The 19,232-nt window shown below is 41.8% G+C and overlaps 1 protein-coding gene across 2 annotated transcripts; it reads right to left on the reverse strand.

Moving 5' to 3' along the window:
* Positions 1 to 558: 558 nt before the first annotated feature.
* Positions 559 to 18,590, reverse strand: LOC139379043 (excitatory amino acid transporter 3-like). Of its 2 annotated transcripts, none has more exons than XM_071121781.1 (12): positions 16,570 to 16,741; positions 7,020 to 7,160; positions 6,739 to 6,831; positions 6,549 to 6,663; positions 6,284 to 6,326; positions 5,962 to 6,072; positions 5,354 to 5,538; positions 4,659 to 4,766; positions 3,364 to 3,486; positions 2,961 to 3,155; positions 2,495 to 2,629; positions 559 to 2,199 (listed from the first exon to the last, which is right to left on the reverse strand). In XM_071121781.1, the coding sequence occupies exons 1-12, from the start codon at positions 16,601 to 16,603 to the stop codon at positions 1,965 to 1,967; spliced, it is 1,518 nt and encodes a 505-aa protein (XP_070977882.1). In that variant the 5' UTR covers positions 16,604 to 16,741; the 3' UTR covers positions 559 to 1,964. The 2 variants fall into 2 exon arrangements, with proteins under 2 accessions (XP_070977882.1, XP_070977881.1); XM_071121780.1 differs by lacking the exon at positions 16,570 to 16,741 and adding an exon at positions 18,305 to 18,590 and having other exon boundaries at positions 1,965 to 2,199.
* Between the last annotated feature and the right edge of the window lie 642 nt (positions 18,591 to 19,232).

Consider the following 19,232-nt stretch of genomic DNA (forward strand, 5'->3'; position numbering starts at 1 on the left):
TGTCTACTACCTCAAATTAGGCCCGTATGCCTCTGTTATAGAGCAAAAACAAGTCGTAGAGGTCAGATTGCAATGAGCTGTAAAATGAAGAGGCAGTTTCAATAATCCCATGCCTCAAGGGATGATTTTTTTAAAAATATTAAGGCTCATCTCTCTCAAGTTTACCCTTTAACAAGGCAAGTTAGTTAAGAACAAATTCTTATTTACAATGACGGCCTACCGGGGGACAGTGGGTTAACTGCCTTGTCTAGGGGCAGAATGACAGATTTTTTACCTGGTCAGCTCGGGGATTCAATTCAGCAAACTTTTGGTTACTGGCCCAACGCTCTAACCACTAGGATACCTGCTGGCCCAAAGTAAGGCTACACAAAGTTATTACATAATGAGCTGTTTGGAAGGCTTTGTATCTAACTAAGGTTTTGTGGTTGATGTTGGAAGATGTACTAACTGCATTCAATTGAATTCCTGGATTCTACTGCTGGGTCTTCCAAAACATTGCCTCAGAAGCCCCACAATTCTTTGTTTCTCTGACAAACAAACATGAAGCTTTTAAAGTTAGCATTCGTTATCAGAAAGCCTTTATTGTCAAGACCATCCTTATTAAAAAGTCATCCTCTTTAGCAATTCATTAAGAAAATATTTCACAGTATTCAATTAAATTCATAACTCAAACCTCGTTAGTGTGCCCATCAACTCTACTTTCTTAAAGGCTATTGGTCACTTGAAAAAGACGTTCAGCAGGTCTATGTTCATCACAAGTTTCCCACTGTATATATTTGTAATATTGCTTCATGCAATAAAATTACATGGATGAATGATATAAAGTGAATGAATTAATGAATAAGATGTTTGGCACATATTGTAAAGCTTAAGAACATTAACTTTCACCAACAAATATACTTGACTATGTAAAGAACAATCTCAGCTAAAGCGCCACACATACAAACCAATTATATATATTTATTTTAACTTTTTTTCCGCTTTCAGGCCCACGGGAAGGGGTGGTACGGGGGTCTCTGGATGTTGTTGGGGGATGGGGGGGGACTGATGGGAGGCATGCTTTCTTCAGGAGGAGGGCTAGATGGGGTGGGAGGCATGCTTTCTTCAGGAGGAGGGCTAGATGGGGTGGGAGGCATGGTTTCTGAGTGGGGAGGGAGAATGCGGGCAGGTGGGTGGAGACTAAGGGGGGGGAATGGGTTGGGGTTGTCTTTGTATGGATTTCTTTGATTGTTTTTTTGTATCTGACCCCCCCCCCAGAACAAAAATGGACAAAACAAAATAAAAAAAGTCACACAAAAATAATTTGCTTCTGAAGAGCAAACAAAGTGTTTGAATCTTTGCAATATACAGTGTATTGAACATCAAGAATATAGTTCTTCTTCCATGCTCTTTCACAGTACATTTACACAGCTCAGTCCGGCGATATTATTTCAGTTACACACACGCGCTGTAGGTATGAATTTCAAAAGCTCTGGCTCTTGTAGTCTCCTTTGCTCCCTCTATGTAAAAACAATAGCAAAAGTATTGATTCATTCAAAAGTGAATGTGTACATTGTCAACATAACAATGGAAGCTCTTTTGGTAAAAGAGAGCATGGGTTCATCCCAAAGGACACCTCATTCTCTACATAGGCCCTGGTCTAAAGTAGTGCACTAGTTAAGCAATAGGGTGTCATTTCAGATACAGCCCAGCTCATTTTAAGGGCTGCTGAGGATTTCCACTTGTGGTTAAAAAAAACATACTGATCATCGGGGACAGTGCTGGAAAGAGAATCAAGATAGAGCAGATGATGGTGGCTGATATTGCTACAGATGTAGGATCTTAATTTGAGCCAGTGTGCTGAAGCAGGAAAATAATCCTCCAGCAGTAATCCTGCATCAACAGGAAATGTTGGTCACAGATCTAGAACCAGGCTAAACATCTAGCAGCATTGGCACTTCTTTGCCCCCCCCGTCCCCGTCCTCCTAAAACTGTGAGGTCTCGGTGAAGGAGATGGCGTCGGTTTTGTCGACGGTGAAGCCGCCGTTGACGTAGGACTTCTTCTCACACTCCTCGTTGTCCAGCGTGGTCCCCAGGGCGAAGGGGTTAGTCACGTCCGAGGTGCCGTCCATCCTCTCCAGCTCCCGCCTGGACAGCTTCTGAACGATGCCAGCTCCGTAGGCATCTCCCAGCACGTTGATCATGGTGCGGAAGCGGTCTCTGAAATGGCGAGTGAACATTGTCCGTTGATAAATCCAGTTAAAGATACTGTAGACTTTGCAATACGACGTCATCCTACACTGCAGGTAAACTTCAACAACAACAAAACGTAACCTGCCAAGACCGTCCCTCCTGGGCATTGTTTAAGGGGAAGAGAAAGTAGTGGTAGTCTTGGCAGATGTTTTTGTTGTCTTCACTGTGTATGGTGATGTTCTACTGCTGAGTCTAACTTTAAAACGTCACACCATTGGATTAATCACTAAAACAATATTTCACCCAACAAGGTATTACTCACAGCAGCCAATCCACAGCAATAATTAAAGTGACATCATTTGCCGGTAGTCCAACGGCAGTCAGCACAATCACCATGGTAACAAAACCAGCGTTAGGTACACCGGCAGCTCCGATGCTGGCTACTGTTGCTGTTACACTAAAATCAGAGGAAACAGTCAATTACCCTCATTACAATTTTAATTATTTTATATTATTAGGTCAGTAACTTGATGCTTGATACATGATACTAACATACATACTGCCATGACATATTTCAACTGATTATGATTGAGCTTCCAGTGTGAAGTCTGTTTTGTCACGCACAAATACATGTTTCCTTACATCACTCGGTGGCGTACCCATTCTGAAGTCTGAGGCCGCCAAAGACTTTCCGTCTGGTTAGAAATATGCCATGACACTTTCACCTGCCCAAAATGAGTACATCGAAATACACAATCCCCTGTCAACCCAAGGTGTTGGGGACTTGCCTGATAGTGACAATCTGACCCACGTCAAGATCATAGTTGTTGAGCTGGGCAATGAAGATGGCAGCGACAGCCTCGTAGAGAGCTGTCCCGTCCATGTTGATGGTGGCGCCCACGGGCAACACGAAGCGGGTGATCCTCTTGTCGATCCGGAGGTTCTCTTCGGCACAGCGGAAGGTGACAGGCAGGGTGGCAGAGCTAGAGGGAGGTAGCATTTAGGTTAAAGAAGGATGGATGGATAATTGGACAGGTAGGTGGATAGATGGATGGAAGAACGGACAGATGGATGGATTGGATAAATAGATGTATTAAATTAATGGATAAATAAATAGATATGTCAGTGTTTACTGCTATGCTTTGCTATACACAACATATTGTATGATCCCCAATAGTGACCGAGGCTTACCTGGAAGAGATCATGAGAGCAGTGACCAGTGCCTGAGCCATCCCCAAGGCAAAGGTATACGGGTTCTTCCTCACAATGACAAAGTAGATCAGCGGCAAAAAAACAGTAGAATGGATAGCTAGGCTGAGGAGAAAAGTAAAACATTACAAAAAAGTGTTTGATTTTGGCTCACTGTAAGAAATAGCTGACTAATCCCTGGGGGTTAACTAGGGCTCTTCTCCAGGTTATAATAAAATAATAAACAGGGCTGGGTATCAAAATGCACCCTGTTCCCTTTATAGTCCACTACTCTGACCACGGCACATAGGCCTCTGGTCAACAGTAGTGCACTATATAGGGAACAGAGTGCTATTTAGGACACACAAGGACAGCGTTCCCCCCCCCCACTAGACTCTGGAGAATAATTTTCCTGTTCACGCAGAAGCATAATTCTGTCCGGAAAATTAACGGTTGGACAGGTGTCCGCTAAAGGCCTCATTATCACATCTGCAGGTTAAGCCGTTTTAAATGTCCTTGGTTCTTATCTGTGCCAGGACAGAGATGACATTTTACAGTATCTTTACAAGAATACTGGACCCTAATGCCAGCTATAAATCTACTGTTAGGAGTTGTATGAATAAATGACTAAACAATATCCCCATTTCAAATAGAACTGTAACTAAGTAAACTTATACTCTGTTTTATTATATCTGATTAACAATATGAATTAATAAGTGAGGGATTGTGGAGCCTGAAACGGGGTAATTAAATAAAATAAATACCATTCCAGCCAGGTTGGAGAAGATTGGAAGTGTTTATTTTTTTAAGTAAGCAGAAAGGGTAATTAACCTATGGTTGAACCAACTCAACTTAGCACTGGAATGTTCAGATAAAGACTGTGTGTTTTCTTAGGTTTTGCATTAGCTGGAACTGTCAGCTAAGTGGTGATGGATAATGGTGAGGGATCAAGAGTTAATTCAGTTATATTGTGTGTCATGTGTGTGCGCTAGTAGGTCGGAATGAACTTTTAAACCTGCTTTGTCTTGGTCGAGAGGAGGAGATTAATTCTAGAACCAATGACGTCATATTTTGTATATAAACTGTTGTTCGTGGTTACATGGCAGCGCGCTCCGAGAATAAATACTATTATCTCATTTTGATAAGACTGGTCTCCGTCTTTTTTATGCAAATAAGAATCTTACAAATTCTCATAAAATAGACTAAGTGAATTCAATTAATGAAAACATATTGGAATAATGAAATTATACCAACATCTACCAATGTTGTGGAGAGAGAGAATGCTGGTTTAGGCTCACCCACTCAAAACTGTCACCATGTACATGCCCAACTTCATGAAGATCTCCCAGTCTTCTACCTCAATGATCTTGGCAGCAATGAGGAAGAGTATCCCCACTGGCATATAGCTGTAATAATAACAATGGTTATGTTAATGCTATCCACATTTCCACCATCACCTCCTCCACTGGATTAGCATTGAATACTACAGTGCATTCATATAATAGCATAGAAAATAGATAATGTGAACTACAAGATTCTAAACATTTGTAGTGTAGCTAAGTGAGATGGAGGGTGAATTTTAAGATAAAAAAAAAAGTGTATTAGTAAAGATAGCCTGTAGACTACACTGTACTTATGCCGCGTTCATATGCTAGTGGAAACTAGAAAACACTGGTTGTGTTTCAACCAGTTCGCAAATCGGAAATGTCCAAGTTCCGACTAGCACGTGAACTCAGCAATACATACCACATGATAATCTGAACTAGCCTCATGGTGGCCTCATGGTTACATGTATTTATTTACCTAGGCAAGTCAGTTAAGAACAAATTCTTATTTTCAATGACGGCCTAGGAACAGTGGGTTAACTGCCTGTTCAGGGGCAGAACGACAGATTTCGGTTACTAGTCCAACACTCTAACCACTAGGCTACCCTGCCGCCCCACATACCACATGATAATCTGAACTAGCCTCATGGTGGCCTGTAGTTACATACCACATGATAATCTGAACTAGCCTCATGGTGGCCTCATTTAAAGCATCAAAGAACTCCAGCAGGATGCGTCCCCTTTCACCCATCTTGCCGATGACGAGGCCAAACGCCACACAGAACACGATGAGGCCCAGCACGTTGAGCCCATCAGAATATGACCCAACTATTATATAGTCCTTGGTGATGTTCTACAGAGAGGAGAAATAAGGAAGCAAGTATAAAAATATAAATAGATTTTGGTCAAAAAATCCACAGGTGAAGTACTGTGTTTCAGTGGGCCGACAGCCATTTTCTTGTGCTTTTTCCTCAGATCACAACATATTGACCCCTGTCCCCACAGTGGCATTATAATGTTCTGCAAGTTGATCTGTGGTCATAGCCATCACACTTGATGTGGGTAGCCATGTGTAAACGCACCAAGGCTCATCTGAAAAAAAGACTGACATGGATACATTTTCATACCACAAAAGATTGTGATTGGACAGATAGCCATCGGATGAACTCTAAACAAGTAAGAAAAGCTTGTTTAGAGCCAGCTTCGATCCTATCAAGTCACAGCTCTTGACACACAGGCGAATAAACAGTAACACCGGATAAACAGTAACACCTACCTCTGGGGGGAAAATGGTTGCCATGACAGTGGTAGAGAAAGGAGGGAACATTGTGGTTGTAGTGTTCTCCTTCACTTTAGAGGGTTCCAACTCTTTGCGCGTTGTCTTGTACTGGTTGAATTAAAATAGTAACATTTGACATGGTTACATTTGAATGTAAACCATGTTTTGTCCTCAAAGAGCAGTGATTGTATAGCCTGCCCCAAGATTTGTTTGTGCCGTCTTGACAATTCTCATCAGAGTTGACAAGGCAGCACAAACAGATCTGGGACCAGGCTAGTGACCTTAAGCTTGAATGTACAAATCAGACAAAGACTCTTACCTGTTGGAAACAAGCCTGCACTATGTTTTCAGGAAACATGTTTCTGTGGATCGAATAGGACAAATGTTGAGATGACAACAATGTGAGCCAAATGTTACTCACTGCATCTCTGACTGATGTAGAATGGGCATTTTATAGAAATTCTATCAACTTAATTATCATATTCATTTATTTGACTGCTAAATTGGTTCGGTCACCCCTCCCTCAAACTAACTTTGCCACCGCTGCTGAAAATAATTATAGGGGAAACACTGGAAGCTGTCACCTGACAAGATCCAGTAGTGTGTCGACGGTGTTGACGTTTTGTGTGATCTCTGTCCTGTCGATGTTTTCTGCCTTCTGAGAGACACCAGGTTTGATGGTTATCACCAATGCAATACCTGAAAAACATGTTCCCCATCATTCAATAGTCAAATGTCATTCAAAGGGAGTGAGACCAGGCACTTTTAACTCACCCAAAATGACTGCAATGATGGTGGTGGTTAAGTAATAAACCACAGCCCTCAAACCTATCTTTCCGGAAACATCCGAATCCAGGGCGGCCACTCCTGTGAACACAAACAAGACCTGGTCACCCAAAGGAAGCATGTCTGTCAACAAGTCCTCTCAATGACTAGGACTATTTTAGTTGTCGTTGACTAAGATATCTGTACACATTCTCTGATGGCCCCCTTCATTAAGCATAGTGCAGAGTGACTGAGATAGAGCTGTTGAGATACAATTCATCCCAAGTTACCTGTTATCATGCTGGAGATGATGAGGGGCAGGATGACCAGCTTGAGCATCCGCATCAGGATATCTCCCGGGAATCCAAAATACTGCTTATCGAGGTGGGAAAGGGAGGCATATTCCCTAACCAACACACCAAGGCCTATCCCTGAGAGAACGAGACAGAGAGAGTTGAACAAGGTTAGTTTACGAAGGTTAGTTCAGTACAAGGTTTGTTCAATACATCACAAGTTTAGTTCCCAGTTCCCACACTACTCATTCACTGAATATGAAGGATTTTCAGTGTGGAAATGTAGTGGGAGAGAGGGAGATATAATGATGACAAAAGAAACAACATTGGTGTTTGACCTGCATGCCATGTCAAATTAAAATGTAAGCATCGCTATTATTTAAGAGCTGCCAAGTAGGCTACCACAGTATTATGACTATGTGACTTTCTCGTTTTTAGTTTATGGGCAAGGTGTTACATAACTTTTGCTTTGCACAGGGTTTCATGACATGGGTTTAAGGTTGTGACATTGAGAATACACTGTATGTAACGTTTATGGGGGGGGGGGGGGGGGGGGGGGTTCGCCCATAAACGTTACGCTGATCCACTTCCATCCTCCCCACCCTGTGTGTCATCAACCACTACAAGCCACCATAAAACAACCTTGTGAAAGGTTGGGAAAAGTGGTGACACAGCGAATTGTAACTCAATAGGTTACATCATTCCTAATTCAAAATAAACCCTCTCATGATATACTGTACAGAAGTTGTTCCACACCGGTGGTGGCTGTGGTAGTAAAAATACAAAAATGTTATTTATTTATTTTACCAGGTAAGTTGATAATGGTGGTGGTGATTGTGGTAATGGTGGCAAGGTTGTAAGGGCTCCATAAGAACAGCCCTTAGCCGTGGTATATTGGCCATATACCACACCTCCTCAGGCCTTATTGCTAAAGTAATTACCATTTTGTGATGCAATTTCTATCTGGTAATTTATGTAAAATAACGTGATTCCTTCAAAATGGGATGAGTCAGCACATTTATTGAGATCTGGGTCTGTATTCACAGAGTATGTGTGCTAGGATCAGTTTTGTATTTTAGATAATAATAAATAAGAGTATATGGATATGGAGGGGACCAGATCCTAGATCAGCACTCCTAGTCAGAGTATTTATGAATACAGGGCCTATGGAGAGTAAAATCTTGCAGCATGCCACAATAGGACAGTTATTGGCATATTGGCAAAGCTAAATTACTTATGTTATGAATAAAACATACAAGACGACGTCCAACAATCCCGCCCATGTAATAACTTAAGTACAGAACTGGCATGGAAGGGCTGCCATGCTACTAGAGAGTAAGCATGGCCAGCAACAGAGGCCACATGGTGTAGTAGTGAACTTTTATGTGCACTGTAAAGCCGTTACCGTGATTTTGACAGTAGCTTACAGGCAGCTCTGTGGCAAGTAAAATTATGTATTTCATATTACAGTACACCTACTGTAATACAAATATGGTATTGAAGCAAGTACTGTGTAAATGCTACTGTAATCAGAATGAATGGATGAATTAATGAAATTCATTGAGGAGAGCGGTTTGTATTTCACAGTATTTTACTGTAATTACAGTGCCTTGCGAAAGTATTCGGCCCCCTTGAACTTTGCGACCTTTTGCCACATTTCAGGCTTCAAACATAAAGATATAAAACTGTATTTTTTTGTGAAGAATCAACAACAAGTGGGACACAATCATGAAGTGGAACGACATTTATTGGATATTTAAAACTTTTTTAACAAATCAAAAACTGAAAAATTGGGCGTGCAAAATTATTCAGCCCCCTTAAGTTAATACTTTGTAGCGCCACCTTTTGCTGCGATTACAGCTGTAAGTCGCTTGGGGTATGTCTCTATCAGTTTTGCACATCGAGAGACTGACATTTTTTCCCATTCCTCCTTGCAAAACAGCTCGAGCTCAGTGAGGTTGGATGGAGAGCATTTGTGAACAGCAGTTTTCAGTTCTTTCCACAGATTCTCGATTGGATTCAGGTCTGGACTTTGACTTGGCCATTCTAACACCTGGATATGTTTATTTTGAACCATTCCATTGTAGATTTTGCTTTATGTTTTGGATCATTGTCTTGTTGGAAGACAAATCTCCGTCCCAGTCTCAGGTCTTTTGCAGACTCCATCAGGTTTTCTTCCAGAATGGTCCTGTATTTGGCTCCATCCATCTTCCCATCAATTTTAACCATCTTCCCTGTCCCTGCTGAAGAAAAGAAGGCCCAAACCATGATGCTGCCACCACCATGTTTGACAGTGGGGATGGTGTGTTCAGCTGTGTTGCTTTTACGCCAAACATAACGTTTTGCATTGTTGCCAAAAAGTTCAATTTTGGTTTCATCTGACCAGAGCACCTTCTTCCACATGTTTGGTGTGTCTCCCAGGTGGCTTGTGGCAAACTTTAAACAACACTTTTTATGGATATCTGTAAGAAATGGCTTTCTTCTTGCCACTCTTCCATAAAGGCCAGATTTGTGCAATATACGACTGATTGTTGTCCTATGGACAGAGTCTCCCACCTCAGCTGTAGATCTCTGCAGTTCATCCAGAGTGATCATGGGCCTCTTGGCTGCATCTCTGATCAGTCTTCTCCTTGTATGAGCTGAAAGTTTAGAGGGACGGCCAAGTCTTGGTAGATTTGCAGTGGTCTGATACTCCTTCCATTTCAATATTATCGCTTGCACAGTGCTCCTTGGGATGTTTAAAACTTGGGAAATATTTTTGTATCCAAATCCGGCTTTAAACTTCTTCACAACAGTATCTCGGACCTGCCTGGTGTGTTCCTTGTTCTTCATGATGCTCTCTGCGCTTTTGACGGACCTCTGAGACTATCACAGTGCAGGTGCATTTATACGGAGACTTGATTACACACAGGTGGATTGTATTTATCATCATTAGTCATTTAGGTCAACATTGGATCATTCAGAGATCCTCACTGAACTTCTGGAGAGAGTTTGTTGCACTGAAAGTAAAGGGGCTGAATAATTTTGCACGCCCAATTTTTCAGTTTTTGATTTGTTAAAAAAGTTTGAAATATCGTTCCACTTCATGATTGTGTCCCACTTGTTGTTGATTCTTCACAAAAAATACAGTTTTATATCTTTATGTTTGAAGCCTGAAATGTGGCAAAAGGTCGCAAAGTTCAAGGGGGCCGAATACTTTCGGGATTAGTGCAAGCAGGTTGGCTGCTCAGCAACCTGGTCTCAGAGCATTTTGTATCATTCTGTACGTAAATCCGGGACACTCCATTTAGTATGATATGTTAGGTTTTGTATGGTATGCATTCATTTGTGGAAGTCCATCACCCATTTCGTATGATATATATGTTACGAACTACAAATTTGCAAATGTATGATATGTTATGAATTAGGTTAGGGGAAGGGTTAGCTAACATGCTAAGTATACTGATCAAAAATAAACACAACCAGCAACAATTTCACTGAGTTACACTTCATATAAGGAAATCAGTCAATTGAAATAGATTCATTATGCCCTATTCTATGGATTTCACATGACTGGGCAGGGGCGAATGCCCTCCCACTGGGGAGCCAGGCCCAGCCAAACAGAATGAGTTTTTCCCCACAAAATGGCTTTATTACAGACAGAAATACTCCTCAGTTTCATTAGCTGTCCATAATGATCTCAGACAATCTTGCAGGTTAAGAAGCCAGATGTGGCGGTACTGGGCTAGCGTGGTTGCATGTGGTCTGCGGTTGTGAAGCCGGTTGGACGTACTGCCAAATTCTCTAAGACAACGGTGGAGGCGGCTTTTGATAGAAAAATGAACATTACATTCTCTGGCAACAGCTCTGGTGGACATTCCTGCAGTCAGCATGCCAATTGTACTCTCCCTCAAAACTTGGCCTTTTATTGTCCCCAGCACAAGGTGCACCTGTGTAATGATCATGCTGTTTAATCAGCTTCTTGATATGCCACACCTGTCAGGTGGATGGATTATCTTGGCAAAGGAGAAATGCTCACGAACAGGGATGTAAACAAATTTGTGCACAACATTTTAGATAAATAAGCTTTTTGTGCATGTGGAACATTTCTGGGATCTTTTATTTCAGCTCATGAAACATGGGACCAACACTTTACATGTTGCGTTTATATTTTTGTTCAGTATAGTTGCAAAGTAGCTAAAAAGTATTAAATAGTTGAAAAGTTGCTAATTAGCTAAAATTATAAAGTTGTCCGTGATGAGATTTGAAAATAGCTCAAACATATAACGCAAAAGTCTAGCAACCTGAAGGTTGCGAGTTCGTATCTCATCATGGACAACTTTATAATTTTATCATGCTTGACATTTGCATTATACGACCATCCTTCCACCCCGACCAACCACCCTCCTTTCGTTTTTGCCTTTTGGTAGCCATCTGTGTTATATAACGATACAAAAACGTAACATATGGAGTGTCTCGAATTTACGTACAGAATAATAAGAAATGCTCTGAGACCAGGTTGGGCTGCTAGGTGAAGTGCTTCCAATCATTGCAGCATATTAATAAATATTTGCACTTCTAGAGGCGTTACAAAGGCTTCCAAACAAGCAGCAACTACATGGCAAAACAGACCAAAAGGAAATGACAAAAATGCTCATTTAAAATACCATGCACCCACTAGGGGTCAAAAGGTTTTTGGCACTCCAACAATAGGGTACGGTACTGTTTTCTGTGGAGTGGAATTACAGTGCCATTCGAAATACAGCAATTATTTTACTGTTAATAATACAAATAATTACCATTAGTTTTCCATTACAGTGTGACATCTGATGGCAGAACTGTGTGTCTGTTTAAGGCATTACATGGCAAACCAACCAAATTACAGACTGACAGAGTGCCCATCTCAGTATGTAATCCAAATGAGGTGTTGACTCCCTGTGGTCACTCAAGATTCCATGACACTTTCTAAAGAATAGAGTTGTTAATGTAAGTAATATTCTGCAATTTTGAGGATGAAATTCATTAACAATCAAGGTTCAATCAGAACACTCAATCTTAGGCGAAGGAGGTGCTAATGAACATTGTTCAGTGCCTCTTTTCAGTGTCTTCCAAATTTAATGTTATTGTGAGCTTCCATAGTTTCCCGATGTAGAGCTCAGAAAAAGGTGGTTGGTGGCACTACGTCGTGACAACTTTACTGTCACCAAACACACAAAGGTGTGTAGTACACGTTTCGTCGAAAGTGACTTTGTTGAGGGATAATGGGGGGGGGGGGGGGCGCGACAACACCTAAAAAGAGGTGTTGTTCATACTGTCTTCACGTGGAACTGGCACATTCAAAAGAGACCTGGTGTTTGGGAAAGACTGAAACCTCCTGCTCCGACTGAGGGGGATGAAGAACAAGGTGCGCTGCCTATGGACTGTGCCGTCTCTGATCCGGTCCAGACCCATGATTACTGTGCAGTCCCTGAACCCGCAGCCCTGGAAATGGCCCTAATGGTAAACCATGAGCACGTAAGAGAAATTGAGGAGCTTTGAGCCAAGCTGGAGAAACTGATCACCCAACGCGGCTTTGGTGTACAGCGATTTGCTGGTTCTGACGAGGATATACTGTACGTTTTTACACAAGGTACAGTAATGATTTATTATTATCCAGCATTAATATTGCTTATTATTTACTATTAATTATATTATCCCAAAGTCCATCTTAACTTTAAGTACATGTTCATTGTTATTTAAAATTAGGCTAGCATATATTAGCCTAAGTAGGCACATTGGATGTATATTGATTGTCTTTACATTAGTTTTCAGTTAACCCCCAAAAATGCTCCCAGGTCGTTGCTTCAAATAAGATTTGGTTCTTAGTCCACTTTCCAGATTAAATAAAGGAACATTTTAAAACAAATTCGCTGCTGTGAATTACAGTACGAATTGCAGTAACAAGAAAACAGGCTACAATAGCAGCTAGGTCATGTCTAGTGCTAGGGCTTAGAGAAGATAGGCAATAACAGTAATGAGCTTTTTTCGTATTCAAATACTCTGGGTCCATCTTTAGATTTGCAAGCTACACCCACCTGATGGCCTTCTGGCACTTGATTGAGCGGGCAGCAGAGACCAAGTTTATAAGAATCACAAGCACCAATCCATCTGAAACAATTGTTACTCCAAGAAAACCGGGAAGGGACAACTTCATTAAATACTTAAAGAGTACATTATATGATCTTACTGTAATTGTTAAACATGATTTACTTTTTGTTATGAACCGAATATAAGGACTATTGTACTAAAATGGGTTTCTTTACGTTCAGACTGCCATCAATCGACGAGTTCTTCTTGTTTATGACTCATCTGTCTCTGGGTCTGAAGCAGAAGGATTTAGCCCATCGGTTCAGCATTCACCAATCGACAGTGAGCCGGATTATCATCTCTTAGGCCAACTTCCTCTACTGTCTGCTTGGATCAGCACGGATATGGATCCCCAAGGAAACCATCAAAGCCCACCTGCCACCGGAGTTCAAGGACTATCCAGACACCCAGGTAGTGATCGACTGCACTGAACTCCACTGCCAGACACCATCTTCACTACTACTGCAGAGTGAGGTGTTTTCTTCCTACAAGTCACACTGTACCTTTAAGGGCATGTTGGGAATGTCACCACATGGAGCTGTCACTTTTGTGTCATCTTTGTATGCTGGATCTGTGAGTGACAAGGATATCTTCAAGTAGTCTGGAATTATTTCCTTACTCACCCCTGACATGGCCTTTATGGTGGATAAGGGCTTTCTCGTAGATTACATTGTTCCGTGCAAGGTCTACCGGCCAGCCTTTCTGTCAAGACGCACACAGATGCCAGCGCATGAGGTTAGAGAGACCCAATCCATTGCCAGGCTGAGAGTACATGTTGAAAGAATGATCCGTAGAGTAAAGGAGCACAAGCTGTTTGACACAAACCATCTCAGGCAGCATCAACCAATTACTTGCAGTGGCGTGCCTGTTGGTCAACTATCAAAACGGACCAGAGCATGGGCCAAACCAGTGTAAATGAACATGTGTTTATTTGCTAGCAGCAAATAATAATTTGTTAATCTACGACATGTATCAATCATTTGTGTTGTAGTGAAAATCAGTTTGTGTGGAGCTTGTATTGGCTTTAATTAGGCAATGAGTAACAGGGGTGGAGGAAAGAAATCAAGTAAACACAGAATAGCCAGAATGCAAGATTGAATACAATGTTAGAGATGTGTAATTGTTTAACTGAACCGTTGAACATTTGCAGAAATATATATTTTTTTAACAAATCTATTCTACTGTAGATTTCTTCACAAGAACATCAATAACTTATTTTTCATAAAACCACTCAACTTGGCACCCATGCAGGGGATCCATTCAGGTGCGAGAGACATTTCTGCAAGTAGTGGTAAAAATAGAAGTGGTCAACCTTCTCTCTTATAGTTTTTGAAACCTGTAGATCTTTAGAAATCCTTTCAACTAGGATGTCCTCCTGTGCACAGATGACAAAGTGAGAAGGAATTGACCTTGCACCTGCCAGTAGTAAGCATGAGATCTCTTCAACTTCAGCTCTCCATTCTGTATCTTCAGGTAAGGGCAGTCAACATAACTTGGTACATTTGGGCACTTGACCTCTAAGAGTCCAAAGTGTAGTCTCACACTGGGATCAAATATGATTCCATCTGGAGAGGATCCTAACCACGGAGCATCTGGGTGCACTACGAAGCCACACGGAAAGAAGTTAACATTCTTCAGTGTGCAGTACTTCTGTACAGCCACTGGCTCCATGGCTAGCCCCCTCTTCATCTCCATGGTCTGCATACCAGATCCCTTGAACATCCGCTCAGCTAGGTGGTCAGCTGAGGTCTCTCCCCGGACATGGCAAACCTTTCGGAAACGAGAGGATTTTATTCTCATTTTCCTGAGCTGATCCCATTCCGGGCTACTGCTCTGCTCCCTTGTAGCAACCTCGACTTTGTGTGACATCTCGTAGGTTGTCTCTAATGCCTTGAGGTGGAACTGCTCCTGATGGCTAAGGATGTAAGCACACTGGGAAGACAGAAGCCTGTAGCCATCTAATGGAAGTTTTGGTGGAGATGGCGCATCGGCAATCATCACAATTTCACAGGTCTTTGGCTGTGGAAGCTAATAGGACAGAACACTGCCGGCTTGCACTGGCCCAAAGGCGGACTCAACCAGGGGCACGTCAGCTGACATTTCCATTGTTGTCACAAGAGTGGCAGTAAGTGGAGAAAAGTTGTCATACGTTTCTGAGACGCGGAGAAGGTCCATGTCAGGCATGTATCCATTGAGCACTTTGTAGAGAGAACTTCTGCAAAACATTTTAAAACCTTAACATCAGGTTGGAGAGATTCCTATGACAAAGACTCATGTAACTTTTCCATAAACCGCACAAGCCCAAAAGTTTGAATAAAATGAATTAAAATATACAGATTTATAGATTCCCAGTCTTTGTCCCAAACATTTGTCATTACATCGTAGACGCCCTGTTTAGGCTTATCATCTGGATACAAAAACAATCACAAGAAAATGCTTTCTAAAATGTTTCCATTCTAGGAACCTCCAACTTAACTTATTCCATCAGCACACGAGTTAGTAGGTTTACGGAACTCTATCCCATCAAACCGGACCTGGCTTCACACCTTAATTAACAAGGATTTACTGTTACATAGGCTGAATACTTTTCAGGTGCATTTTTTTATGGATATTGATAGACTCACACGTGTTCTTGGCTTGTGCCAACACTGTTCTGTGTCTGTGCTGCTTTGAACTGGTGGTGCAGAAAGAATGTTTAGTTGAAAGTAGTGCGCTGTCTGGTAAAGAAGGGCCACCAGATGATTGCACATAGCACTTCCTGCAACACAGGAGCAGTGGTTTGGACCACTATCACTGGTACGGAGTGCTTTAACACCATCTGTGAAGATAAGTGTGATGAAAGACTGAAGTGAGAAACAAGAATGATGCAGCCCATAAATAACAATAACTAACTAGGGGCTCATTTTAACTATACAGGAATAGATTGTGTCTCAGTAACACAATACCAAACAATGCATCAACAGATCTTTACCAAATGACCTGTTAAATGGGCAATTCTAAATTGGGATTGGGACCCATCATTAATATCTATCTACCGATACGATTAAAAGTTGACAATGTCTCCAACACATTTTGACCATGATGACAGTGTCTCACAGGAGATGTTTAACAAGGTCCCTAGTAGCTATCTATAACCTTTCCCTGCTCTCATGCTGTGCAGCTTTTAATTCTTCCTCATGGACCTGTGACAGGCAGCCCTCACGGTGATCTCCCCTGTCAATGTATCTTTGTTAGATACTGTGTAGAAGACATGAATAAAAATTATTTTTTAGCTAGCAAGCATAACTTAACCAAGCTAACGAAAATACACACATTCTCAGGTAGATTCTGTCAACGTTACATCATTTTACGAAGTAACTAGCTAGCTACAGTTAATAGTTAAATTAGCTAGCTAATGATTGTAGCTAGCCGACGTTACATCTGTCACGGACTTGGTACTCACCTTCATAGTTGTCTATGTAGCTTCCTATATACATCTGGAACCCCTTTTCATTCTTGCTAGCTGGAGTCTCGGAGGCTGATTTAACAATTCGATGTACATCATTAATATTAATTTGAGGCAAGTCCTGAAGACACCTAGTGAAAAAACGGCGACATAGTGGTAGTAACGTTATATCGTCGATAACATCTAGACTAACCGGAAATCGCCACACCGGTAGAAAGTGTGTTCGATCATGGAATATGCATAAGGGTTATTGGCTCTACTAACTCTCCTCTCCATGGCAACTGTTACAATGTTATTGTAAATTACAATGTTTTTTTCCAAGAAAGTAAAATAAAAATAGGAATAGGTTATCTATTTGGTCAGGTTTATGGGTTTACATTCTGAAAATACCCACTGTGCACACCCTGGTTGGATCAACGTTGTTCTCACGTAATTTCAATGAAATTACATTGAACCAACGTGGAATAGACGTTGAATTGACATATGTCCCCAGTGGCTAACTGCATAAGCAGAAATTGCATTATCCTTGTGGAGGGCCCTTCAAAAGCAGCATTTATCATTTAATGGTTTGACAGCCTTTAAAACACAATACTGCCACTGAGCCAAAGTCCATTTAGTCCATAAAATCATAAATGTCCAACCAAGCAAACACAACAAAATGGTTACAGGGCAGGACAATTCAGTGACAGGCCCTAAAAATCAGTGGGCTGTTTTTTCCAAAACAACAGGTCGCAGGCAGCGTCAGAAGACAGTGTGAAATTGTGCATTACGGTGGGCAGGACCAAGTTTGGGAAACCCTGCTATATGGAATCCTTGGTACGTCCCTACCTTAAACCCTAAACTTAACACCTATCCTTATCATAACCTTAACCATAACCAACTTTTCAACTTCGGGGTGGGGGGGGCGTCCCAAGGATTCAAAATTGCAAGGACTGATGCAGAATAACTGACTGACTGAAGGAGCCAGTGGAATGGGTCAGTTCACTCTAGTTCCGTTTGACTGAGGCAGTGAGACATGCTCTGGGAGGCAGCACAGCATACAACAGTGCAGGGAACCCTGTCTCTGTAGGAGAGTGGGCATCAGCGTAGCAGTGGCAGAGACTGCTGTGTACATCCATATAATGAACAGTCACACAGAAACAAACATTATGACCAGCCACAGTCACACACACACACACACTGTTCGCATCCATCTTTGAACATCCTCACAGCTGCATGCACACACAGGTGCACACACACGCAGCATGCACAAGGCAACATTATCCACACACAACAAATACACCCATGCATGCACATTACTACTCCCATAGGGCGGCGCATAGCGTCGTCCGGGTTTGGCCGGGCTAGGCCGTCATTGTAAATAAGAATTTGTTCTTAACTGACTTGCCTAGTTAAATAAAGGATAAATCTTTTTTTTTTATTTTATTTTTTTTTTTACAATTCTCATCAGCCAGTCCCCCAGCCCTACACATCCTTATAGGATCAAGACAGGCTTCTGGATGACTCAAAGCCTGGACTGCAGCAGTGGAAAACATCAGGAGAGATTAAAATTGTGTCAAAATAGACAAAAAGGAGAGAGGGAGTGGGAAAAGGGGGAGGGTGCACTGACAGAGCAAGGAGAGAGAGCGGAGACAGACAGGCAGCTACGCGGGAGTGTGTGACATCAAGCAGGGCTTCTTCACACTAAGCCGAGCGCAGACAATAGGGTTAGGGGGGCTTCACTTTCACTTACCTAACAGCACCGACACAATGGTCGCAATCAGCAACCAGTTCCTCTTCAGTAAGCCTTTGAGGTCCCAGCTCCTGTGTTCTTTCATCTTGTCCACTGGCGGCGGCTTCCTTTAGCCCCCACAATAGATGGCACAATGGAAGTCGGACACAAAAGGATCCACGTATTGGGCGGCCAGCTGACAGATGTAAGCAGGCAGTAGAGGCTAGTAGCTGTATACGCTCCAGCTATAACTATCTAAACAGAAGATGCAGCTCTCCCGCGTGGCCGTCAGTTGTTTCTGATGGAGAGGGAGAAAAACGCCTCCTGCGTGTGTCGCTCTGTGTGTGTGTGTGAGGCAGAAAGTATGCGTGACAGAGAATGAGATCGATCAGCAGGTTTTTACCCGTAAGGGTTACCTCCAACCCACCACCATTCCACACACACACCCCGTCCCTCCCTCACAGACATACGAAGGCTCCATTCCCAGAATACACTGCCACCTACTGTGTCTTTAGACACCTAATCATTACTCTAACACCGAAAGGCATTCTACAAGAATATAAAACTTGTAAAAACACAATAAAACGACGAATGAACAGTTCTTTACAATTACCAAGTTCATTATTTTACAATAAAAATAAACATGTATTTCACAGGTATACTGTATACTGAAGAATGTTTAGAAATTGGTTATGTTCTAAATGTTTAATTAGAACAGCATTAACTAATCCAAATTACAGTTAATTTTATACAGAATTCTTAGATGTTCAATACATTACATTTAATCATTCCAAAATGAATTATTAGAACTATAATATTTATAAAATCTATCAACAAAACTGATTAAAAAAACATAGAATGCATGTATTAAAATCCTATCACCCCATATAAACCTGGGTGCTAGTCTGTCCACTGTGGGGCTGTTGTGGAGTATGCTCTATTCAACTGA

The sequence above is a fragment of the Oncorhynchus clarkii genome, chromosome 21 (assembly GCF_045791955.1).
Source record: "Oncorhynchus clarkii lewisi isolate Uvic-CL-2024 chromosome 21, UVic_Ocla_1.0, whole genome shotgun sequence".
NCBI classification, from domain to species: domain Eukaryota; kingdom Metazoa; phylum Chordata; class Actinopteri; order Salmoniformes; family Salmonidae; genus Oncorhynchus; species Oncorhynchus clarkii.

What these genes read in the sequence shown, in the direction of transcription:
- LOC139379043 (XM_071121780.1), bottom strand. Translation starts at nt 18,389, where the DNA reads ATGAAAGAACACAGGAGCTGGGACCTCAAAGGCTTACTGAAGAGGAAC. An exon ending in CATCTCCAGCATGATAACAG is followed by an intron (nt 6,832 to 7,019) that starts GTAACTTGGGAT and finishes TTGTGTTCACAG; the next exon opens with GAGTGGCCGCCCTGGATTCG. An exon ending in CTAGTTCAGATTATCATGTG is followed by an intron (nt 4,767 to 5,353) that starts GTATGTAACTAC and finishes TTATTATTACAG; the next exon opens with CTATATGCCAGTGGGGATAC.